The 26,789-nt window shown below is 37.4% G+C and overlaps 1 protein-coding gene across 1 annotated transcript; it reads left to right on the top strand.

Moving 5' to 3' along the window:
• Positions 1 to 26,412, top strand: PALS2 (protein associated with LIN7 2, MAGUK p55 family member; the record flags this gene model as incomplete). The annotated part of the gene is made up of 11 exons (XM_082014609.1): positions 1 to 117; positions 4,927 to 5,079; positions 14,256 to 14,408; positions 14,921 to 15,148; positions 16,317 to 16,448; positions 18,425 to 18,524; positions 19,080 to 19,148; positions 20,186 to 20,347; positions 23,114 to 23,316; positions 23,723 to 23,851; positions 26,236 to 26,412. 11 exons carry the CDS (start codon positions 1 to 3, stop codon positions 26,410 to 26,412), a joined length of 1,623 nt encoding a protein of 540 aa, XP_081870735.1.
• Between the last annotated feature and the right edge of the window lie 377 nt (positions 26,413 to 26,789).

The raw sequence follows: 26,789 nt of genomic DNA, 5'->3' as shown, positions 1-26,789 counted from the left end.
ATGCAGCAGGTCCTGGATAACCTTACTGATCTGCCGACATCAACAGGCGCTGAAGAAATAGACCTGATTTTTCTTAAAGGAATTATGGAAAACCCTATTGTAAGATCACTTGCTAAGGTATTTAAACTTGCTGCTCTAAGTGGAATCTGGAAGTATTTTAACTCTTAAATTATTGTGTGAACATCGAGTATGGATTGAGCTATTAACAATAGCTTTTATGTACAGGACATCTTATTACAATACTTTTAGGAGTTCTTGAAGGTGAAGATTTGGTATAATGTAATTTCTGTGCACGATGATTTATTATATGGAAGTATCTAGAAGAAGAAAAATTCAGAGACCTCAGAAATAATGTGGTAACATTATTTATGAAGAAGATCTAAAAATACTTGTGTATTGTGACCACTGTTGTGTGCAAAACCCATATGCCTTCTGACTTTTAACGTTTTTTTCCAAGATGAAAAGTGAGGGCAATAACCTTCTTTCCCCCATGGCATAAACAAGTTTTCTTTTTGTCTTTGGCTCAAAACAACTTTCTGATCAGCCCCATGGAATGTTCTCTCCATGCCCTTTGCTGGATCTTAGAGCAATGTTGAGACCTTCGAGTGTCAGCTCTTTGAGACATGGGCTATCCTTAGTTTTGGTCTTGCATTAAGAAAGTCTTTTACTTATATATGGTAGCAATCAATTATAAATATGTAAGGTGATACTTACAAAAAAAAATCTTTGGACTCTGTAATTAAAATGTAGCTGACCTTACCAGTAGGAGATGCAGTCAATATTGCATAGCACTTATATTCTTTCTTAATCCTATTTCATAAAAATAAGCTCCTTTCGTGAGGGGAAAAACAGTTAACTTAAATGTAGCTGTCTCTTTAATATGAATAGACATCTGAAAGCAATGCCCTCTGGGCAGGCATGAAATACTCTGTAAAGCTAAATGATTGTTGTGCAGGGATTTTGCGCAGTATAAAAATCTGGAAAGGAAGACTCATACGAATTTATACAAGAATTTACTTCTGTTTAGTTGTTCAAAAATATTTATTGTAAGTGGAAGATGTTGCATAGTAATAAACTTAGAAATAATGGAAGTGTCTCATCTGCTAGTGAGGTGACTGCAGAAGGAAGGATTTGTGTACTAAATTTACTAGAGTAAGTAAAAGCGTTTTCTTACTTAGAGTTGTTTCCAACTTCAGTATCTGCTGCATATGTCGTCTTTAATTTAATATTTATCATTAAAATGTTCATTGCAAAGCATTTTTTTCTTATCAAGAATTTGTGCTTTAATGGCCAATTACAATTATGTGGAATTGAATGACTAGCAGATGTAAAACAATGCTTGTAGTGGAAACAGATTCTAAAGTATAAACTTGCTTTATCTAGAATGCTGAAAGGTTTTAATGTTGTTTATGTGGCATGACTGCACTCATATTTTCTTTTGTAGTTATTTCAGAATTAAACCCAAAACCTCAGTCCTAACCAGCAGAGCTAAATAAGGACAAGATCAAAATGACAACACATTTCATGAAGTATATATAGTTCACATATATCCATTTGTGAATAGGCAATTCTCAGGACTCTGAGATGGTCAGATTATTTAAGCAGATTCATTTCAGACCAGGCCAGAAACATAAAAGCTTTTTCTTTTTCCTTTATTAGTCAGTTATTAAGACTAATCATTATGTAAAGTATCCCAAAAAGGACAAAAAGAAACTTAGGGAAAGGTGCCATGAGCCATACAAGCTTATTTTTTCTTTTCAGTCCTTAAAAAAAGTGAAGGCAAGCAATAAGCGTAGTGGTTTATAACATTTTGCAAGGCAAAGTTTGGCTAATCTTTTAAAATTACGTTAAGTTCATTTCACACTTTGTCTGTCTAGCATATCAAGGCATCAAGGTAGACATAACATCTTTTTTGAGATAGGGTTCTTTTACTGTGCCTTTCCATTCTTCAGTAGGTGGTGGTGGGGGTAACTATAATCACTGTAAAATGTATTTTCTGTCATTTACTGGTGTTTATAGAATCACAGAATCATAGAATAGTTTGGGTTGGAAGGGACCTCCAAAGATCATCTAGTCCAACCCCCCTGCAATGAGCAGGGACATCTTCAACTAGATCAGGTTGCTCAGAGTCCCACCCAACCTGATCTGGAATGTTTCCAGGGATGGGGCATCTACCACCTCTCTGGGCAACCTGTCCCACCACCCTCATCGTGAAAAATGTCTTCCTTACATCTAGTCTAAATCTGCCCTCTTCTAGTTTAAAGCCATCGTCCCTTGTCCTATTGCAACAGGCCCTGCTAAAAAGTTTGTCTCCATTTTTCTTATAAGCCCCCTTTCAGTACCGGAAGGCTGCAGTAAGGTCTCCCCAGGGCTGCCTTCTCTTCAGGCTGAACAACCCCAACTCTCTCAGCCTTTCTTCATAGGAGAGGTGTTCCATCCCTCTGACCATTTTTGTGGCCCTCCCCTGGACCCGCTCCAACAGGTCCATGTCTCTCTGGTGCTGAGGTTTATGTTCAATACTAAGTAGCCTTTAGAATTGTTATGCTTTTTTGAAAACAGTTGTTGAATTTGGAACATGTGTGAGTTTTGCTGCTGAACTGTCTTATCAAAACTCTCTTCTGCTGGATTGTTAACTACTCTTTTGAACGTCAAAACTTTATCGTCTTTTCTGCAGTTACGCTATTTCTTTTAATATTGTAGCATAGCCTACAGCATACCGGGTGAATGCCTAACCCAGACCAAGGAAACACCTTAGGAGTAATCTATAAACATTGAGTCCAGTATTTAGGATGTCAGATTGTTGGAGGTAAAAGCCTTACTATTTGAACATTTAGCAAGTATAATGAATGCTGAACGAATCAAAAGTCTCCATTCAGTATTACTATTTCTGAAATGAAAAAACAAATTAATAGCAATATCTGTTACCTATTCCTTTTGTTTTTTTTTTTTTAATTAATCATACCACTCCATATCCTGCTACTCCCCAACATATTACAGGATCAGGGGTTGTTGACTGATGTACTGTTCCCCAGTGTATACATGGCCTTCATTTTGGGGTGAAGGGTGAGGATATTTGTGTTTACATTATACTCTGTGTTAATGGTAGTATTTTAAAGAAAATGAATGAGAAAGAAGGTAACCCATATTCTCTGACCTTATAAAGGTTTTGCAGTTGGAGTATGTTTAAAAGTCAATAGAGTTGTGTTTTTACTTTCTGTAAAAGAAGTAAACTGTAAAAGAAGGATATTGTTTACTCTATGTATTATGTACAAAATAGCGTTCCCTTATTAAGGAGAATGTGTGTAGGTGCCAAACTTCCTATGACTTTGTAATCATGGTCATTTTGTTTGTGTGTGTTGGTGTTGGGGAATGTTTGAAATATCTTTCTCTATGTTAAGTTAGGCTTTCCAGTGTGTTATCATCAGTCCTGCAGAAATACCATTTTATAGATATGAAGTAGAATTTAATACTTGGATATTTCAGAAAACAAAGTGTTCTGGTTTTAGCAAAATGTTTTAAAGCACTTATAAGAAAGTAGATGTGTGTACGTACCTTCAAATATATATATGGGAAGTATATATAGATGACACCCAAATACATCTGTTATTTGTTGTGTTTTTACCTCTCAAATGATTGTTGTTTTTTGAACTTCTTGTTGCTACAGTGTTGGAAATAACTCTTAATTGAGTGCATAGAGAATCTTAGTTATTTTTGGTCTCCTCTTATTCCCTAATTTTATGATTCAGGACTACCTGTAGTGAGTGAGTGAAGCATTCAGATCTATGAGATGTTTCTCTTGCAGCTCAAAGCTCCTACCTTTTAATGAATTTAATTATCTGCAGTGTTTAGGAAAGGATTATGTCTGCAGCAGTAGCTCTAGAATGAGATGAAATGTTATCACAGAATAGTCGAGGTTGGAACGGACCTCTGGAGGGCATCTGGTCCAGCCCTCCTGCTCAACCAGGGTCACCTGGAGATGGCTGCCCAGAACCATGTCCAGATGGCTGTTGAGTATCTCCAAGGAGGGAGACTCCAACCTCTCTGGGCAAACTGTGCCAGTGCTCAGTCACCCTCACAGTGGAAAAAGTGTTTCCTGGTGTTCAGACAGAGCCTTCTGTGTTTCAGTTTGTGCCCATTGCCTCCCTGAAACTGGGCACCACTGAAAAGAGCCCGTCTCTGTCCTTACACCCTCTCTTCAGGTATTTATACACATTGTTGAGATCCCCCTGGAACCTTCTCTTCTTCAGGCTGAACAGTCCCAGCTCTCTCAGCCTTTCCTCACATGTCATGTGCTCCAGTCCCTTCTTCATCTTTGTGGCCCTTCACTGGACTCTATTCCAGTATGTCCAGAACTGTACACAGTACTCCACGTGTGGCCTTGCCAGTGCTGAGTAGAGCTTGACCTTCTGGCAGCACTCTTAATGCAGCCCAGGATACTGTTAGCCGCCTTTGCTGCAGACTTTTCTTTAGCATTTCCTTTAGTTATGCAGACTTTCCTTTAGGATTTGCTGTTTTGAAGATGTTTGAATGGGAGGAGCCTGGAGTAAATGCTTCTCTTGCAGGCTTTATTTTTTTCTGAGCAGATCCCATAGTTCCTTTTTTGTCCTTCTAGAAGGTGTACTTGTATTTGGTTCTGAAGCGGAAAAGATCTGAGGTACTTTGCTGTCCAGGGGGAACTGTTTGGTGTATATAGCATAGAGTTTATAGGAAATAAGGACATAAAAGCATCTCTGACAGGTGCTGCTTATAAAGTTTAAGCATGCAAAATCCTTCAGCAGTTATAAAGATAAAATACACAGATTATACTATATGTAATTTTTCTGGCTTTCCTGCTAAAGGTTGCACCAAGAAATTATATAAAAGCTTTATAAATTGGAAGTACCTGAATCTTATTTACAGTATATTCTCATATATTTAATCTTACAGGCTCATGAGCGACTGGAAGATTCTAAACTTGAGGCTGTCAGTGACAACAACCTGGAGTTGGTGAATGAAATTCTTGAAGACATCAGTCCCTTAGTAAATAAAGATGAAAATATTGCAGAATTGGTTGGAATACTCAAGGAGCCTCATTTTCAGGTGCCACCTTTTTACTGTGTATTACCAACTCTTACTGTATCAGTGTCCATATAATGGATCTAGGAATAATAATGAAACAAAACCTGAACTGTAGCAAACTTTAATATGTAGGATTTTACTCCAAATGAAAGGTAAAGCAGAAGCCATGTGGCGTTATGAACATGATTTTATTCTTTGATATTGTCTCAAGAATATCTTCACTCATTGCATTAAAATCCACTGGCGTTCCTGTTATAAATCTTGGACATTTACTTCCTATATGACTGGAGTTTCCATAACAATTCCCTGAAGGTTTCATCCTTAGCATTTCCAGGTAGTCTCAGTTACTGATACTGATCATTCTGCATTTCGGTTCAGCTGTTGGCATTCATACCCATGTGTAAGATGTACAGTTTGCAGAGTGAATGAATATGATTCTTCTATGACGTGATCTGCACTGCAACTTAAGTTGAAACTCTGCATCCGTCTTACTGCTGCTCTACTTAAGTGAAGTTTTGACACATGATTGTCAAAAGCAGATGTTTTTCCATAGCTGCCATTCTATTACCAGCTTCCATACTGACCCTTGAAGACTAGGGTTTGTAAATCCTTGGTAGATTCTGGACTTTCCAGGCAGGCTTCAGCTGACTTCAGTACTTAGCCATAGGTATCCTGTAGAAGAACATAAGCAAACCTTCTGCCACAGTAGAAATCTGCTTCTTTTGGCAGACTGGTATAGCCATAGACATTTTTTGGGTATATGAGTTTAAACATAAAAAGTTTTTTTCCTGAATTTTCAGTTATACATTATACAAACATAGCATAAGTGCATTACTGTTTAATACTGGAAATGCTGTCAAGCGGTGTTGTGGCCTGTTGGAAGAGGAAACACTTTAAGAGCTCAGCTTTTGAGGTAGTAGCTATTCTGAGTGCTGATGGTTCCTCTGCCTCTTCTGAAGACAAGTATGTTAGCCTCCCTTGTGTCCCTATTTGTCCAGAAGGGCATCATAGCTAAGGGATCAAAGACTGTGATTTGGATGCTTACTGGTGAATACACCTGCAAATGAGTCTTTGATCCCTTAGCAGAAATGATATTGGAAAAGGAAAGGATAAGTTTGTAAGAATTGATAGTTACAATGCAAAAAAACTGGAATTGGGGGCCAACTGGTACAGTGATAGATCTGACAAAGATCCATTGTATTAGAGAAACTAAAGTTGACAAGTCAAAGAGGATGAATCAAAATATGAAAAGGACTTAAGTGAAGTGCTGGAGTGGACTGACTTTAAAAGGCACTGTAGCAATGATCTGTGGAGAGAGATGGCAAAGACCAGAGACCAATTGGGCAAAGAATCTTTGTGGTGGAGACTGGAAATGGCCTGCAGGAGACTGAGCTCAAAGAAGAATTTTAATTAGGTTGAACAGCCAATACTAAGGCAAACCCAGCATTCATTCCTGTTCAGTGGTCATATTTACAGAGAGACAACATGATGCTGATGTCAGTTACTCCATTAGTTCAGGCTTGAGCAACTCACACATTTAATTTAAAAGTTCCAAAGTACCTGGTGAAGAAAAATGCTGATATTTATACTATTTCTTTTACCTTTTTTTGTTGTTTGATTTAGAGAAAGCAGACTTGAAAGTGAATGTATGCTACATTAACTTTACAGTTTTGCTCTGATCTTCTGTTAGTGGTTCCTAATTGTATGTTAAACGTCCATCTAACAAATATCTCTTCTGTTTTCTTTCCCTGTCCCCAGCAGTAGGCATCTAGTGAAGACTGTAAGGCTAGAACAAGCCAATAGTGATACCTTCCAAAATGTTTTGTGAGGATTTAGTGGTTTGTTGCTCAGACTTGATCTGCATGAGGGGATTGAGTGCTGCCTCAGTATGTTTGCAGATTGGGCGGGAGTGTTGATCTGCTCGAGAGTAGGAAGGCTCTGCAGAGGGATCTGGACAGGCTGGATCGATGTGCCGAAGTCAGCTGTATAAGGTTTAAGAAGGCTAAGTGACGGGTCCTGCACTTAGGTCACAACAACCCCATGCAACGCTACAGGCTTGGGGACGAATGGCTGGAGAGCTGCCCGGTGGAAAAGGACCTGGGGGTGCTGGTTGAAAGCTGGCGGAACATGAGCCAGCAGTGTGCCCAGGTGGCCAAGAAGGCCAACAGCATCCTGGCCTGTACCAGAAATAGTGTGGCCAGCAGGAGTGATTGTGCCTCTGTACTCAGCACTGGTGGGGCCAAACCTCAAATACTGTGTTTCTTTTGGGCCCCTCACTACAAGAAGGACATCGAGATACTGGAGCATGTCCAGAGAAGGGCTGGTGAGGGGTCTGGAGCACAAGTCTTATGAGGAGCAGCTGAGGGAGCTAGGGTTGTTCAGTCTGGAGAAGAGGAGGCTGAGGGGAGACCTTATCACTCCCTACAACTACCTGAAAGGGGGTTGTGGCGAGGTGGGTGTTGGTCTCCTCTCCCAAGTAACTAGCGATAAGAATGAGAGGAAATGGCCTCAAGTTACGTCAGGGGAGGTTTAGATTGGATATTAGGAAAAAGTTCTTTATGGAGAGAGTGGTCAAGCATTGGAACAGGCTGCCCAGGGAAGTGGTGGAATCACCGTCACTGGAAGTATTAAAAAAATGTCAAGCATTGGAACAGGCTGCCGGGGAAGTGGCACTTCAGGACATGGTGTAGTGGGCATGGTGGTGTTGAGTTGACAGTTGGACTTAATGATCTTAAAGGTCTTTTACAACCTTAATGATTCTATGACTTCTGAGTTAGAAGTAGCATCATCCACCTGTGGTGGTGGTCTCTTCCATCAGCTTGTTCAGCTGTTTTTTGATCCCATGTAAAAATCTGTCATTCACAACATCCCCCATCAGAGTGGAGAGTATGTTGTTTTGTTTTTGAGACTGTCATCTGTCAACTGCACTTAATACACCCTTGTTCTTGGGTAGAAAGAAAGTGAACAGTATTTCTTAATCAGCTTGTCCATGTTACTTGTGATTTGAGAGACCTGACTGTATATGTGTGTCTGTGTCTCTCCAATAAATAAAAAGAAGGGAAGCAAAGCTGTATAAAGCTTCCCACAGTCATTCACAGCAGCATGGTTTTATGAAGTGGTATAATAATTTCCATTGCATCTGCTACTCATTACCTAAAAATTCCCAGTATTTGGTTTGCCTTTTTAACAGCTGGTGGATAGGATAGGATAGGATAGTTCAGTTGGAAGGGACCTACAACGATCATCTAGTCCAACTGCCTGACGACTTGAGGACTGACCAAAAATTAAAGCATATTATTAAGGGCATTGTCCAAATGCCTGTTAAACACTGACAGGCATGGGGCATCAACCACCCCTCTAGGAAACCTGCTCCAGTGTTTGACTACCTCCTCAGTAAAGAACAGCTACCTCTAGGCTCAGTAAACATAGAGGTGGGTTGGTTTTTTTGGTTTGGTTTGGCTTTGTACTGTTTATACTTCTGAGATACCGCTTCTGAGTCTGTCGGTTAATATGTCAAATTAGGATTGTGTTTTCCCTTGCAGTCTGTGTTGACTTTCATTTGCCTTGTTCTCACTCTGTTGCTCATGAGATGCTCCTGCAGGTTACAATCAGTTGTTTACTTCTTGAATAGTTCAGCAGCATCAGCAAATCCTGTCATTTCACTTCTCACCCCCATTTCCTAGACCACTTCTCTGACATGTCAACGTATTGGCAGGTGTAGAACTGAGCCCAGATGCCAATGGGAAATCCCCTGGTGACATGAATTGTGAAAACTAATGATACTATATTCCTGTCCCAAATTCTTCTGTCTTTTAACCAATATTTTCATCCACTTGAGAGCCTTACTGTTTATCCTACAGTAGTTTTGTTTCTTGCCAAAGGACTCTACTAAAGGTCTTTTGGAAATTGAGCTATATTATCAACTGTAACTGCCTCACTGCCATGCTTGGTGACTCTTTCAAGGAACTTAACTAGATTTGAGAAACATGACTTCCCTTTATTAAAGCATGTTGATGCTTTCCCATGATCTATTTTGTCTAATCATTCTGTTTTTTATGGAAACTTCCTCTAATTTGTTTAGTATCAACATCAGACCTACTGGTTTGCAGTTTGTTGATTCCTCCTTGGAACCCAGTTTAAAAATTCATGTCATGATTATTGTATGCTGTGAACAAGATTGCATGCTGCTTCTTTCACTATACTGCTGAGTGAGTCATGGGTATGTAAGAGAAATAAGCTATTTCTAGAGCTCCCTATTTCATTTGCTGCAACACCTGGATGGTACAGAAAGAATTAGGTATGAAAGGAAGAGAAAAGACTATCTGATGGTTAAGATAGTTAAATGCTGCCCTGGATAACTAACCTATCTTTCACTCTGTCAGAATTAGAGTTCATTTAAAAAAAAAAAAAAAGTCTGAAACAGCTTTAACTTGAGATTTTTTTCTTCTTTTCTAGTTGCCTGTTGTGAGGCCTTCAGTCTCATTTGCAGAAACAGTGAACAGTTTTGACTGCTGCATACAGGCAAAAAGCATCTTAGCTACTTTCTTTTTAAAAGTAGATCTGATGTGATCCAGTTTAGAAGCCTAAAATTAGGGTTTACTTTTCAGCCATTAATTTTGTCCTTCCATTCCCCATGTGGAGGCCTGCAACAAAGACAGCTGAGGCCAAAATAGTGTTACTTTGATTAAATGTTTTCATTTAACTGATATTGTAGTTATGACTACTCTAGAAGAGCTTCTAGGAAAATTTGCAGACCAAAATGTGGGTACAATATTCCTTCTAAGGCTTGAGGAGCCTATATATCTCTCACTCTGAAAATGAATCAGAAAATTAACTCAATACTCAAGAAATAAGTGTTATCCTTTCTGCCTCATTTGGTGCAAGAAGGCATATTCCAAATTCTGCAAGAGGGACCTGTAAGGAAAAAAAGGAAAAATACAATGCAATTTGTAATTATAGAAAATGTAATTTACATACTTTCTCCAGTTCAGTAAATGTGTAAACAAGCCACCTTGACTTGTCTCTTTTAAAGTTTCATGAACACTATTATGTAACTGTTGTAGAGGCTGATTTTGTATTTTAAAAATGAATGGTGCCACTTTATCACAGTCATCTTGCAGTTGTAACCTACCTCGGCAACAATTATCCAATGTGGTATACAAGTCATTAGTGCAACAGCTTATTTGAATGTATCATTTAGTGCTGAAGGTATCGAATTACAGAACTTAATTTCTTGTACACATTTTTACAGAAGATACATTGGGGAGGGACTAGCTTATGGAGTACAGGTGCATGTATGGTTATACTCTTATGTTTGACTGTCTGTTCCCTCCCTTTTCTCTCTTCTCCTTTCATTCCTTTCTTTTTCTTCCTTTCCACTTTTTACCCCTTTTAGTTTTAACTAAACTTTTCAGGGTTCGAAATGTGGAAGATACTAAGTTCTCAGGAGTTTCACAGTACTGACAGCTGGCCATCAAGGCCAGTATGTACTGAAGAGCCAGCTGGCACATGCAGTGCATAGATAAGGCTACATCAAGTCTTGCCAGACAGTAGCTGGAGGGCAGAAGAGAGAAGTGGTAAGAGAGGTTGCCTTGAGGGAAAAGGGAGGAGTTGAAAGTGTCGTACTACTGGAGGGGTTAAACATGCAGAAGAATCACTTCTGCTGCTTATGGAAGAACTTGTTCAGTTATTTTTCACCTTTCCAAGAATTACGTAAGCCATTCGTCCTAAATAGTAGAGTCTGCTGGCAATAAAATACTTATTCTGAAAAGCAGCCAATATTTTCTTCTAATCGTTAGCTTTATAATGGCTAATCATACCTTTAAAATACTTCCTTTAGAAAAGCGATCTTAAGTTACTTCCTAGACAGACCTAATTTATAGGGTTATTTTTCCCACGTATTCATACCTCCTTACCAGCCCCCCTGATTTCTCTAAAATCTTAAATGATTTCCTCACTTTTCCAGAACAGCCTTTAAAAAAACCTCTTCTTTTCACATGTACATTAGGGACCTGTAGTCTGTTTATTAAGTTCTGATTTTTAAACAGTGTTATCAGAGAAGACTAGCACATATTTAGTGCATGAAAGAGGAACGGAAATATTTTCAGTACTGCTGAGGCCTAAGTGTTAGGAAAGGAGTCCTAAATTCAACCATAGGGTGGTTCTGCTCTTGTGTATACCCCCTGGCTCCCAATTTGTAATTTAATTGTTCTGTTGGATCACAGTTGGGGAAATAGTTATCACATAGGGCAGGCAATGCTTCATAACTTGTGTAGATGGTGCTGAGAATTTTTTTAGGAAAAACAAATTTTGAATTTGAACTTGGCTTCAGCACTGTAGAAAGCAGTGAATGTTTAATGTTTATTTGTTTACTGAATTTTGAATTACCTTTTTTTTTAACCTGTCAAATGAATACAGACACAGAAAACTACTATAAAGAAGTAAGTATGTTCTAAGTTTATGGATTACTTTATGACAATGTCTTGCACAAAGGGGCCATGCTGTGCCACAGGACTGTATGTCCATTGTGTGATATCTCTTGTGATAGGCAGGGTTCTTCTAAATGCCTTATTGCCAGCAACATTGCCATTTTTTCCATGAGAACCTTTCTACAGTTATCCAGTCCTGGATAGTCAGCTGATCCTGTTTACATATGTGATATGGAGGAAACTTTGAACTGTTTTATGGTTGTTGATTGTTTAATTCATGTTGTTTTGCAGACTTGGCAGTGGTTTTATAAGTATTCTAGCACCAGTATGGGAAAGGTTAGATTCCAGGGGAGCTCTGGAGTTGCAGGATCACAGGTTATCACTTTTTCTGATACCATAAGAAAGAAACAAGTGAAGTTCATGCAACTGTTATTTCTCAGATCACTCAACCATATTACTGAAATAAGAAAGTAACTGTGAGTGACATAAAATGTCCGAGAGTAGTCCAACAGTGGATACAGATGCATGGCCCCTGTTGCCTGGTGGCTTTATTTTAAGTGTTCTTCAGGGCTGTGTGCTGTCACCTGTCTGGCTGGAAACAGTCTTATAAAACTGGTGTAGATTCTTGAGTTTCAGAACTGAGACACTGGTGTGGAAAGGTAATAAGTTAACTGTGGCTTGTTTTAAAGAAACCAATAAATTACTTTTCTTAAAGAAACCATTTTATAATTCTGTGCAGCAATGTACTGTCCCTGATAGTCCTTCTGAGACCCAACCATCTTGTAGATAGCAGGAAAGAGATTTTGTGATTGAGAGATGGTTAAGTAGTAGCTGAAAAAATTAATGCTTATCCATAAACCTGAGTGAACAACTAGGATTAGAATGTGGAATGGAATCAGATTTAAGAACTGAAGAATCTTACACAGCATGTTAATTTGAAAAAGATGACACAGACAGTTAGCTTAGTAGTAATTTTTGACTGTAATCATAAATTATATGACCATTAAGGGCAGGGAACTATACAAGTGTTGTTATGCATAAGGGTCCACAAGAAATCTAGTGGTTTGTGGCCAGAAAGTTTGGGAACAATTTGTTCTAGCATGTGAACAAAAGAGAAAACTGAAAGCATCATACTGGTGTACCTGCCTGGTTTTGTCAGTGGTAATGTGTTAGAATGTGTAGTTGATGCTAGTTGGTTTCATTTTGGAAATGTAGAAAGATCCAAAAATGTTGCTTTCAAACATTGGCAAACAGAGATCTGTTCTCCTGGTTTCTGGATTAGATGTGTCTTGGATAATGAAGAATTAGAAATTGCTACCATCTGACAGCTGCCTGATTTAAATAAATGATTGTTTTTCCTAATGTGATTTGATTTGGTTTCTGTCCACAGTATCAGAGCAGCCACAATAAGCAGCTGCCTTTACAGTCTTAATGGCAGGTGGAGAATCGCTGAATTAGTACCTCCTTCTAACATCGAGTTGTGAAATATCAGCAGGGTCATCATGTAGCAGGCAGATTAAAATGACTGTTCATGTTTGTGATACTTTGAGGGCTTGCATGCTGAGCTTAGCACTAAACTAATATGGTTGCACAACTTTTAGGCTTACAAAAGGATGGAGCAGACTGCATAGCAAAGTTGTTAAATTTGCTTAAATGTTACCTGCTCACCTGCTTTGCTTTCTAGTAGTTTGATGTCTTCCTCTGGCATGTGCATGTTACTGTCAGTGGCGGTCCCTATGATGTCCTGTCCTTGGTGTCTTCTCTTTAGCTACTTACTTGACACCAGTCAGTGATCTAACTTAAGCCCGTATCTCACAGGTCACTGTTTGAAACAAAGGTATGTTGTTTGTGGCCCAGTAGGCAGCTCCTCTACCTGCTTCTTTTCCTCTTCCTGTATCTGTCAGTGAAATTCTCTGCGCTACAGGATACTTTATCTTAAACTACCATACATGGTGGCTACAGGGGTGTCCCTTTTCCTCTTCAAGACAGAAAGTCTCCACTGTCTAATTTTGACAAGTTCGATCTTGTTTTACCTGTATGTCTTCTGAATCTTTTCTTTAGATCTTAAACTATCTTTTACGAGAAGATAAAGTCTAAATTGCCTTGTTTTCCAAAGATGATTATGTTTATTGGGATCTCTTCCTTTTGCTCTCTATTTATGTATGCGGACTGGTGAAAACACCATTAACTATAAGGTCTGAGGTCTTGTATTCCAGAAAGTGAATTCTGTCATCTTGGGTTCATTTGGTGCTAGAATTCTGCCTTGGCTTTATGCAAACAGAAAGCACTTATTCTGCAGCTTGCTAGAAATCCTTGCATGCCTGTAATTATCCAAATTACTGTGGAGAAAAATTTTATGGCATTAAACACAAGTATCTAGTGATGAGTTATCTTCATTTTTTTGCAGTGGGTTATTCATTTACTTTAACCATTTGCTCAGATATTATCTCATTAGGTGAAAGACTGTTTTAGGTAATCCTATTTCCATCTTCTTCCCTGCAAGATCACATGTTCCTCTGAAATACATTACATTTCTCCTATACTTCCTGAAGAAGAAGCTTTTGTACTTACAAAAGAGAGCATATTTGCCAAGACAGTAGGCTTCTCAAGCCATGCGGGTACTTGTATGTCCATTTTTCTCCATTCCATGTGAAGTAAAAGTTTTATGTTCTAGTCCCAAAAGGGCAGATTCAGTGGTTATTCAGCAGTAAATCCTTTTGCAAATAGTTATTTCATGACTTAAGAAAGACTTTTTCTGTTCCTTCGCAGTCACTCTTGGAAGCACATGATATTGTGGCTTCAAAATGTTATGATTCCCCTCCTTCTAGCCCAGAAGTCAATAATTCTTCAGTGAACAACCAGATTGTTCCAGTAGATGCTATTCGTATCCTTGGAATTCACAAAAGAGCAGGAGAACCACTGGTAAGTAATTGAAGACGAGTGCGTCTTTTAAAGTGCAAGTGAAAACGTTTGCATGTGCCTGATTTCTTGCATTACATTTTAATTATTTCCATTGTTATGTTGTGTAATTTAGTGAGTGATAGGATCAGTATTGAGAGGTTGAAATAAGAAGATATGTGTGTTCTTCATACTGTTCTCTTTAAGAAATTATGGGATAGTGCATAGGCAGTCACTAAGCTGAATGCTTGCTAGCATAACTAACACAACATCTGTTTGATACTGATACAAAATGACAGGATTGCATGCAATCAAGAACAATACAGTCATTCGTATGAAAACCTTGTCTGAAAGCACTTTTGTGCCACCTGATGCTTATCTGTGTATTAGAAACTCTTACACTGTAGTAACTATTACTGTTTGTTTTTATTGGGGTAGACAGAATATTCCATAGCTGTATATTTTTGCTTGAAATAATGGTAAAATGAAATGGAAATTCAAACAATGGTAAACTAGGTGTCACATACCTTTTTCAGGGTGTTACGTTTAGAGTTGAGAACAATGATCTGGTAATAGCACGAATTCTTCATGGCGGAATGATAGATCGACAAGGTCTTCTGCATGTAGGTGACATTATTAAGGAGGTGAATGGCCATGAGGTTGGAAACAATCCAAAAGAATTGCAGGAACTGCTGAAAAATATTAGTGGCAGTGTCACTCTGAAGATTCTCCCCAGCTACAGAGACACTGTTATTCCTCAACAGGTCAGTAGCACATTTCTAATAATTCTGTCAAAAGCACTTCTGCTTGGTACTTTATCGTATAAGATTATTTTAAGATTTTGGATTAGAAATATTTTGGTTAATTTGTGTGTTTAATGCTAGCAGTAAGGCTGAATTGTAGATGCATGTATTCACCTTTTAAGTACATTTTGGAAATGGGTTTATTCAGTAGATTAATACCATGCCTAATATGCCTGCCTAAAAAATTTGAATCCATATCTAAGATTGATAAGCATTTGCATACTACTTATAAAGCATGTTTCTTTGACATCCAGTGACCTCTGATGACCTAGCCACAATCACACTAAACTGCAGTGAACTGCATGTGTTTATAACATGATCAGTGTCCAAATAATCTGTTTCATAGGATTCAGAAACATACTGAATTCATGAGATGAGCTTGAACTCACTGACTTAAGTAGGAACTTGGATGGTGGCTATCCTTTTGTTGTTGCTGTAGGCTGTTGATCTCTCCACTGCAGAAGTACCTTGTTGCTCTAAATTAGTGCATCTGAAACATCTTGGAAACTTCTTCAGGTAGTGGGTCTTAATGCCTGTGACTATAACAGACTGTGCTTACATTGAGTAGACACCAAGGCAGTGTGCTGTATTTGAGGCAGGTGCACTTCTTCCTTTGCTCCCCAGCCTGCTAGAAAAAAGTCAAAGATGTTTCCAGTCTACTGATGCAACTTACTGTTTCTTCCCCTGCATCAAATTTGAGTCTTAAGCACTCACTTTCTTGTTTGTTTTAAAACAAGTTCATGGCAAAATTAATTCTTAAGATTCCACAAGCCTTGAATACAGTGCTCACATTCTGAGAATTTTTTATATTTTTAAGCAAAGTCAGAATACTAATTGAGTTGTATATACTGAAATACAAAAATTAGTGTTTTGTAATACATTGTCCAAATAGAACAGTTGGCTTTTTATTTTTATCATGAAGCTGCTTCAGCCAAGGTTTGCGCTGCTGAATATTTCTACTCTCTCAGCTGGTATATGTTAATTCTTTCTATAGATTGCATTTTACTTGCCAAATGCAACTTGTCAAACTTTTTATGCCTTAGGTAAAGACATTACTTCAGTTTGACAGATAAATTAGTAAGAATGTGTTTTATAATGTTTGAGCTTTGTAAATTTTTACACATTTCAGGTTTTTGTGAAGTGTCATTTTGATTATAATCCATATAACGACAACCTCATCCCATGCAAAGAAGCAGGTTTGACATTTTCTAAAGGAGAAATTCTTCAGATTGTAAACCGGGAAGATCCAAATTGGTGGCAGGTTGGTAAAAAGATTTAAAAAATAAACTGAAAAGATTCACTAGTTGCCTTAATAATAAACTCTTTAAATTATGACCTATTCCATTTAACAGTAGATACAAGGAAAAATATTTACACTGCAATCCAATTTCAAACTAATATCAAGATATTAACAATTGAAATACTAGAGAAAATTGAATGATATAAATTGTATATGTAACACTCATTTTGCTATTGCTACTATTTATTTGTCTTCATTCTTGTATTGTAAGCCTAGACATTCTAAAATCAGTTTAAGTGGTCAATTTCTAGCAGAAAGTCTTAGGCTGATTATGTTAACTGTGGGAAGCCTTCCCTGACAGCAACTGTGGAAGAAGTGGACCCCTTCCTGAGTGCTCAGAGTTGAGAAGAGGGAAATTAACCCTGTGGATTTGAAGAGGGTGAAAATAGCTTATATGGGGAAGCTGTATCTTTTATTTCCACAGTTGTGGTCAGTGTCTGTGAGCTGTAACATGCATGTTCATAATCAAAGTGATTTGTTTGGCACTATTTCAAATATTAACAGTTTATCCTACTTTAAGGTTGTAGTTCTACATTCAGTCCTTCAGTAGAAATGTAATCCAGTGCTTATGCTATTTTTATTTTTTCAAGACACACAATTAGACATCATCAGTGCCTTTGAAAGTGAGACGAGTGAACCTTTAAGACACTTCTCAACTGAGATACTCAAAATTGCAGTGGCAATCCAGGCAAAGAGTTTATCATTAGTAATTTCCCTTTCCACCCCTATATTGCTCACCCTTTGCTAAATAACAAGAACTAGTGAGCGAAACGTTACTTGAGAGCAATATATATGTGACTTATTTAAAAGCCATAAAAATATAGAAGAATATACATCAATAACTGTTACTGAATTTTGTTGCTTGCCAATGACAGTAATAACAGAAAGAAAGAGAATAAAAAGTGTGAGGTAAACCAGAAAATATATGACTGCCAAGTTAATTAGTTTCAGAAGTTAAGACACTCCAAAACTCTGGAGCAGTTTGACATTTAGCTTACATGCTGTCTTCAGTATTGCTTTTCGAATTCTCCAGCTTGTAACTGGTGGGAGTCCACGAGGAATAAGTCTTAAATCTTAAACATTCAATCAGTGGCAAAAATGAAATGCATTAAACCAGCATACTGTGTTGCAAGTATTGCTATGCAGATCATGCCACTGGGAAGAAAAGGTTAGTTTTCCCATGTGCTTTCTAGAAATGCTAGACTGTTACTGAAAACTTGCTAACTGTAAAAAATCAGTTAGTCATAGGTAAAAGCATACAAGTTGAAAAGTAAACAGTTCATGTTAGCAAGTGACAGGCCAACCAGTTTTGGGGAAGAAAACTAACATTTTGTAACTGTGCACTTGTATGCATTAAGCTTGCTGAGAATTGAGCTTGCCATGAAAAAGAAGAGAATCTTAGCCAAACTTTATTTACCAGGAATATTTACGTTACTAAGATTTTAAATCTGTAGCTACTTAGTGCACAAAGCTTTGAAGGCATGTCACTGTTTGTGAAATGACAATTAATAATCTGCACTGGAATCTGTTTGGAGCAGCTCAAGAATACAAAGTAAGCGTGCTGTGTACCAGAAAGTCTTGAGTTTTGTCACTTGAGAGTTCAATGTCTTGGGGCCACAGAATTCCATTTAGAATTTTGATGGTAAAAGTTTATGGCTATAGGAGTTTATTAACTTAATGGGAACCAGTAGTGAAACTTCTATTTATTTTATTTAAATGTTCTGAATTTTAATACTCAATGGCAACACACTGGTACTGTAAGACAGAATTCTAATATTCACATCTGAGTTTGAATTTCCAAGTCTCAGTAGTAAATGTATCATTTAGAGAATGATATTGAGAAACCCTGGCAGTGTGAAAGTCAGTCAACACCATGTTGATGAAAAAAATGTTTTTTTCCACAAGTTACCTATGATTTTTATTTTTTATTTTTCCAGGCTAGTCATGTCAAAGAAGGGGGAAGTGCAGGGCTTATTCCTAGCCAGTTCCTGGAAGAGAAGAGAAAGGCCTTTGTTAGAAGGGACTGGGACAACTCAGGTGAGATTTAATGAATTTCAGGAATAGATTTTGCTCCGACTCCCATTTATTTTGCTTTTCCTGACTTCATAGATACTAGAAAACTACTGTGTGAGAATACACAGAATATTAAGAAATGCCACTTATTATATTTTGGCCTTGACTGAAGGACAAAGCCTAAAGTCTATGCTTAGTCTTCAGAGAAACATGAATCAGTTTTGCCACCTGCTGATGAAAAGCTAAATGAAGTGGTGAAGGCCTAAGAATTAGCTCTTAAAAACTTTTTTTTTTAATAGTATGCACTGAAAATTAATAAATTAAACATGTTTGATGGATTTTTCTGCTGCTTTATACAAGCTTTTTTCTAGGAAAATTAATTTTTTCCTCTGTGTTCAGTTCTTACTGTACCATTTGATGTGTATGAAAATAGATGTGATCTCCTGCCCTAGAATATATGAAATTTTCAAATAGTCCTTACAAATTTAATTAATCTAAACTTGCACATGTTCATGTAAATAAGCTTCAGAAAAACATATTTAACAAAAATGATGAGTTTGTCTTAATTTTTATTTCCAGGGCCTTTCTGCGGAACAATAAGCAGCAAAAAAAAGAAAAAGATGATGTATCTCACTACAAGAAATGCAGGTATCTCTTAATATTACATATGAATCAAAGTTCTCTAGGCTTCTAAACTTGCAGAGTCTAGTGTATCCAAAGCTGACACATTTGCAGTAAAATAATCGATTATAAAGTTGATAGATCAGATATGTTTTTCTGGTTTAAAAGCAATAGTGACCAGTGAAGATGTGGTGCTTAATACATCTTTTGGTAGGTGGAAGTCAGAAAAGAATTTTGTGTTAAAAGAGAAAAGAAGTGAAAGCTTTGTTGCCAGAAGGTGGAGGGATGTGATCCTTCCTCTCTACACAGCACTGGCAGGGCCACACCTGAAGGGTACTGGACTCCTCCCCAGTGCAAGAGAGATACAGACATATGAAGATGAAGGGACTGGAGCATCTCTCCTGTGAGGAAAGGCTGAGAGGGCTGGGACTGTTCATCCTGGAAAAGAGAAGGCTCCAGGGGGATTTCATTAATGTGTATAAATACCTGAAGGGAGGATGCAAGGAGGATGGAGCCAGGCTGTTTTCAGAGGAACCCAGTGATGGGACCAGAGGCAACAAGCAAAAACACATGAGGTTCCCTCTGAACATCAGGAAACACTTTTTCTACTGTGAGGATGACTGAGCACTGGCACAGTTTGCCCAGAGAGATTGTGGAGACTCCCATTCAACAGCCATCTGGATGTGGTTCTGAGCAACCATCTCCAGGTGGCCCTGGTTGAGCAGGGGGGTTGGACCAGATGGCCTCCAGAGGTCCCTTCCAACCTCAAATATTCTGTGGCTCTGTGAAAACTACTAATTGTTAATGATGGTTTTCCCATTCTGATCAATCTCGAATTTTCTCCTTGGAAATAAAGGTAATAATCTGACTTTATACTGTCCATGAAGGGGTAACTATCTTACGCCCATACCAATTTAAAGCAAGAAAGCTTGTATCAGGCTTAATGCCCTTTGAGTGCTATTTATATTCACATGTGGTCTGTTGGTATATAGCAAGACTGCTTAATTTTTTTTCTTACAGTACTGACCATGTGTTAAATATTTCTCATACACTTCTCAATGTAGAATTTGATCGTCATGAAATCCAGATCTATGAGGAAGTAGCCAAAATGCCTCCTTTCCAGAGGAAAACACTGGTTTTAATTGGAGCCCAAGGAGTGGGGCGAAGAAGTTTGAAGAACAGGTTTATAGTACTGAACCCTACTAGGTTTGGAACTACAGTGCCATGTAAGTTGTCAGAATTCCTACCATAATATCATACTTTGAGTCTCTGATTATCTGGAAAATCCTTGGTGTTTATCCTAGTGATTGAGGGTAGGAGTAATTTTGTCAGAAAATAAAAATCTTACAGAGTGGGAAAACAAAAGGTTCTTCATCTTCTCAGACAATTGGACTACCATATGATGACAGGGAAAATATTTGTAACTAGCAGTTAAATGTTACTGATGCTGCAGAAAAACAATTTTTGTATGTGCCGTATTTCATTCTATGTTTCCTCATTGTCAGCCACCATCAGCTACTGAGGGGATCCTAGAACTTCCTAGTAGCCTTTTGTAATGAACAGCCAGTGGATTTTCTCAGGTCTGCTGTTTATTTTTCCATCTGTAGAAGTACCATAGGCATTATAAGTTGTTACTTTAGTATTAGAAATGTAGGGAAAAGCAACAAACTTCCAATAAACCTGAAGTGTTTGTGACCTCCAAGATTTGTATGATAATCTGATGTTTTAATACATCTAGCCTCAAGCCCATGATCTTTCTTTTTTTCTCCCTGTCAACTTCAGAAAAAAACATCCTCCCTTACTGAAGTATTGTTTTCTTGCCTTCCTTCCAGATAGTTACTTTGCTCATTCGCAACATCTTTATTTTTTTTAACTGCCGCCTCCTGTTTGACTGCTGACCAGAGAAGTCCACCCTAGCTACATAATTATTCTCTTCCTGCCACCTGCTTTTCAAAATTTCAAAAACAGTCTGTTCCCTTCTGTTTTCAGTGGGCAAGAAGTAGGTCTCAGAATAGGGGAGGAGGGACAGGTCTTAAAGATAAATTGTGCAACATGAGAGAACCAGTTTCTCTTCTCATTTGCTGAATCTCTGACACCAAAACTGGCCAGTGCATTAAGAATTAGTATGCGTGACTGATAAAAAGGTTGTCTTCTCAGTGTTACTTTTGAAAAGAAATCTTCCCCTGGGAATATTATTATTTTATATTGGCAAAATAGTAATTTTAAAAATTACTAATTAATTAAAAATAAAACACTTTTTATTACTTTTACAATTTTTATTGCCTTAAAAAAAATCCCTCAAAATTACTGGTTTCTCTAAAATTATATATAGATGCTTAAATATATATATAAGTAATGCAACACAGTGTTAAAATGCTTTTACTTGGAGCTCTTGAACACCTTTCAAAGGCATAAAAACTAACTTTTCCAACCTAGCAATCTGACAATCTAATCATGCACATGCAGTACATAGTTTATTGTATATAGAATCTCCTCTCTCGAGTTTAAGTAGGATAATCAGTAATCTTAGTTGGCCTCAGTTTCTTTGATTTAGAATAAAATTCTCCTGGTTATTCACAACCAAATATGTGTGGTGTTGTTTGGGATTTTTTTCAGAAAATGGCTGAAACGGATCCATTTTGCTATGGGGAGAAGCATGTCCTTGGTGTTGAGTTCTAAGTTTTTTCTGCAGTGTGGATAGCTGAACTGTCAAGTCATTTTCTGGCCATAAACTGTTAAAGCTCATTCTCCAAAATTTATTTCAAAATTATATGTTTGGTTTTTTTCTTGGTACTGTATGAACCATTATAGTTCTAATCTTTCTGTAGAATCTTCCCTAAAACTAGATGTTCTAGTAATATGTCTATTGCTAACAGCTTCAGAAGATCATTTCTTCTGGGACTCGAGTTTTCTATGATAATGAAGTTGATAGGAGTTACTGGAAGGGGGAGAATGCTTTCCACTTGTATCGCCAAGTTGCACCCAGTAGTGATACGAGTGTTACCAAAGGGATTCATTCACTGTTATGTTTAATATATTCTAGAGTTCAAATGTAATTAAATGCAAGTAGTGGGCAGGTAATATGGTGATAAGACAAAGTCAGTAATAAACTGGTATTTTATTTTATGTTATTTTTATTCTGTTTTATTTTATTCTGTTTTATTTTATTCTGTTTTATTTTATTCTGTTTTATTCTGTTTTATCTTAACTTTCTTGCTTAAATAATGTCTGTACTGTACGGTGTAGCCAATACCCAAGATAGCTGCTAACGTTTTACTTAAATATTGGCTTTAATATATCTGCAGTGAGTTTACCTTGCTTTAAAGGGTAGGTTGACCGGGAAAGCAGCATTAGCTGGCCTCCACTAGGATGGGCTAGACTTCTTCTGACATTTAAACTAACTTTCTTTATAGCTAGCTCAGGTAATTCTACCCTGAGTAACAGGGCAAATACAGGGAGCAAAGTATGTGCTAAGGCTTGGGGGCAAGGCGGGTCAGATTTTGATGACTGCTCAGTTATTTTCAGAAGTACATTTGACATTTGAGAGTTAAATTTCCATTTGATTTCCAAGTCACTTAATTATTCACTTAATAAAATAATTATTTAAAAAGATCATGGAATCATAGAATAGTTTGGGTGGGAAGGGACCTTTAGAGGTCATCTAGTCCAGGCCCGCTGCAATGAGCAGGGACATCTTCAACTAGATAATATGAATGAGTATTGTGTATGGTATGAAGGAGTAAAACAAAGGAAATAAGCAAATGGGTGGGTAAGCAACATATAGGAAAGAATAGAAATAAAGCCAACAGGAGGAGTGGTGCTCAGTTTTGAAACTTACATTAGATTAATTAATTAATCTGTATATGGCACAATTATAATTGTCTATTAATGTGTATTATACTCTCCCTAACCTAATAGGCAGTCCAATCTCATATTTGTATTCAAAATATAAAGAGAAAACATTCACTTTATATTCTACATCTTTTGCTTAGTTACGTCACGAAAGCCAAGGGATGATGAAAAGGATGGACAAGCGTATAGATTTGTGTCACGAGCTGAAATGGAGATGGATATTAAAGCTGGCAGATATTTAGAGCATGGAGAATATGAAGGAAATCTTTATGGCACCAAAATTGATTCCATCCTTGAAGTTGTTCAGACAGGAAGGACCTGCATCTTGGACGTGAATCCACAGGTATATAATTTATAACGTTACATTACAAGTGTAGGAGTATAATGTTGAAGAGGTACGTCTTTAAATTTGAAAGCTTCCTATCTGTTGTAACGTTTACAGTATCAACTGGGTTCTTGCATTTGTGGCACTTAGTTGGAATGAGTTAGAAAGATGGAAAAAAATCAGCTTCGATTCTGCATGGAAGAGGAGTCTGGCAGAGTAGAAATTAATCTTTTTCGACAAGGAAAGAATGACATTGAGCATTTCAAAAGGCAGTGTAGGAGTTTCCAAAATAGAAATAAGAATCTTCACTTGTGTGTTTCTGCCCATTGTAACAGACTAGTTTTGCAGTGCCCCTTAAGTAATGGGGACATGTGGTGAGTCATTCTCAAACTTAGAGGGTTTTTTTCTTTTTCTTTGCCTCTAGGCCCTGAAAATACTGAGGACTTCAGAATTCATGCCCTATGTAGTGTTTATTGCTGCTCCAGAGTTGGAGACTTTGCGTGCTATGCACAAGGCTGTGGTAGATGCTGGAATTACAACCAAACTTCTCACAGTAAGCAGATTATTTTGTATTTAGTTTGCTTTGAATGGGACATTCTTAGTTTGTTTTTTTTTTCCCTTTCATTTTAGATGGAATTTGTTCTGAAATTAATGTTTCTAAGAAAAGTTAGGCAAGACTTTTGCTGATTACTTAGTAGAAGTTAATCAAATACTATGTATAAGGCAGACTGCTTCTTTCTTAAAAATAGACCTCTTACAGAGAAGTGTTGATTTCAAAAATTACTTGTAATGTGTTCTTTGGGAAGTGTCACCTTTTGATTATTTGCAGCAAATGGTAGATATCTGATGTGTTGGGAATTGTTCTTTTATGTAAACATCTTTTCTTCACTTTCCCCATCTCTCTCCCTCCAAAAGTTTTGTTCAGGTTTGTCTTATAATACAAGTGTGCTGTAAAAATGGAATCTGTAAAGCTTGGGAAAGATATTGCAGCCTGCATTAAAAAAAAAAAAAAAAAAAAAAGCCAAACAAAACAACCAACAGTAGGATGCAACTGGGCCTTGTTTCCACTGCTGCAGCAGCACATGCTGCACTGAGAATGGCCAGGAGCTGCCAGAATAAGAAGTGTTGAATGGCTTCTCTTCCCCTGAAGTTCCTTGGATTTGTCATGTAAAGCGAAGTAGCACATTTTATTCATTAGATCTTCAGTTTCTGAGACACAGTGTGTAGCAGAGAAATGAGACGTGCTTTCTCCAGCACAGCAAATGACAAATATTCTATATGGGCATGAACTTCCCCAGCTGCAGGACCAAAGCAAAAGAAGCTAGATGGAGTGGTTAAGAAAACTATCCTCTGTGTTCAGCAGTACAACTTCCCCACTTGAGAAAAGCCATGGTTTGCTGACAAATATCTTTTCTTCACTTTCCCCATCTCTCTCCCGTCTCACGACAATAGAGATGCAGCTGAGATAGCAGCAATATCTTGTATAATGCCAATGGGTCATTCAAAGCAATAAAATGGGAGAGGGGTTAATTTCCACTAAATGAATATGGGATTTTTAGTCTTTTTTTTCTTTTTATCCTTTTCAAACCTGTGAGATCCCGTTCTTTTAACCACATGAGAGACTGTCCAGTCTTAGTCATTGATTCTGGTTATTCTAGATATTAGTATCTCTGTGAGTGCTCTGCCTTTCCTCCTCTCCGCCTCAAATGAACCCTGAATGTTATGATGCATGTGCAAGAAGGCAAGGTTAAAAGTGTCCAGACAAGTATAAAAATAATTTCCTGCACTTCCTAATATTTGATTCCCTAAGGGACATCCTTGCCTTTGTTTTACTTGTCCTTATGAATAATAAAGAGGATAGTTAAATTTAAAATACACATTTATATATCTTTACGGATTTTAAATCATATCTGTGCACATGTATATAAAGAGTTTGATTTCCCATTTCATATTTTTGTACTTCCTGAACAAATGAAAAACAAAGGTCATTTAAAGTATTATGTTCTGCTTGCTAGTGAGTCTGTGTTATTTCTAGCATCCTAAGCCATTCCATTGCAAAAAGGCTGGCTCTTGTGTTGCTACATTTGCTCGTCTCCTTCATTGTGAAGGAAAGGCTATTCACAAATGTACTTTTTTCCTTTTGGATTTTGTATTTACAACTGTATCAGGACTGTAAATATTGTCAACGGAGAAATCTCATAACTGCTTACAAAAAAATTGCTTCTGTGCAAAAGTGGAGAGGAATTTTCTAAGAATGTAGGACTAATGAAACACTAAAAAATACTCAGTGGCAGCACTTCATGAAGGCTTCATAATGTAGGAATGTAAATTTCCTGCATATTTTGCAGCTCATGTCAGAATTAAAATAATGCAGCAGTGGTTTCCAAATGAGGAACTGATGTCAGATGAGCAAGGCTGACATGTAGCCTCTAAAATCAGTAAGGTATTTCTACTAGAAATGTATCTTTCATTGTCTTTCATTTCATACTAATTTAAATTCTTGGACTTTTTGGTGCTTTCTGTGGAAATAAAAAAGGGCACAAATATGGTTACATAACTGATTGACTCAGTCATTTCTAAAGCATTAATTTCATTCTGATTGCATCATCAGTTGCACATACAAAGTGGTTAACTGCCTGTTGTGCATACCAGCCCAAGTTCATGTGCTTCTATTGACTTTCTTAATTGCAAGATTTGCAAACCTTTGGTTGCCATATTTAACATTACTGGCACAGCTAACTTTTTCAGCCCTTTCAGGGCATTTTAGCTTAAGTTCTGTCTGGATTTACTATAGATGAAAATTTTCATTATTTTTAAAATATATTCAGTATATAGCTTTAAATAGTCAGTTGCAGTATGTAATGAAGGGATACTTCTGTATTTATAAGGATTTGCCAAGTCTTATGTTCTTAGTAATCTTGAAAACCTCTTCAACAGGACAGTGATTTGAAAAAAACAGTGGATGAAAGCGCACGGATTCAGAGAGCATACAACCACTATTTTGATCTGACCATTGTAAACGACAACCTAGACAAAGCCTTCGAGAAGTTACAGACTGCTATCGAGCGACTGAGGCTGGAACCACAGTGGGTCCCAATTAGCTGGGTGTATTGAGATTTCTCAAGAGGAGCTTAAGTAACAAATAAAATCAACTGCAGCAGATACGCTAATGTGACGTGTAGATACCGATGATAACCTATGGCACCTGTGCATTTTTACTCTGTGTATATTCAAAAGTACACTATTCTGAATTTTTATAAAAATGTTGAAGGGAAAGTGTACTTAAATATGTAATTTATTTTAATTTTTCTAACTTTTTACAGATAACCTTTCTATTCATATCACATTGAGGAAATGCGTTTAAGCATTTTTATATGTTTTGATTTAGTACCTTTGCCTTTTTCATCTAAGAAACTTCCAGTAGTTCGCTTCAACATTTACATTTTGGTCTTACATTTTCACTGTGACTAAAAAAGGATACTTGAAACAAT

This window comes from Phaethon aethereus (assembly GCF_964289735.1).
Source record: "Phaethon aethereus genome assembly, chromosome: 2".
Lineage (NCBI taxonomy): Eukaryota > Metazoa > Chordata > Aves > Phaethontiformes > Phaethontidae > Phaethon > Phaethon aethereus.
Note: the sequence above shows the minus strand (reverse complement) of the source record. Positions and strands in the feature narration are given on the sequence as shown.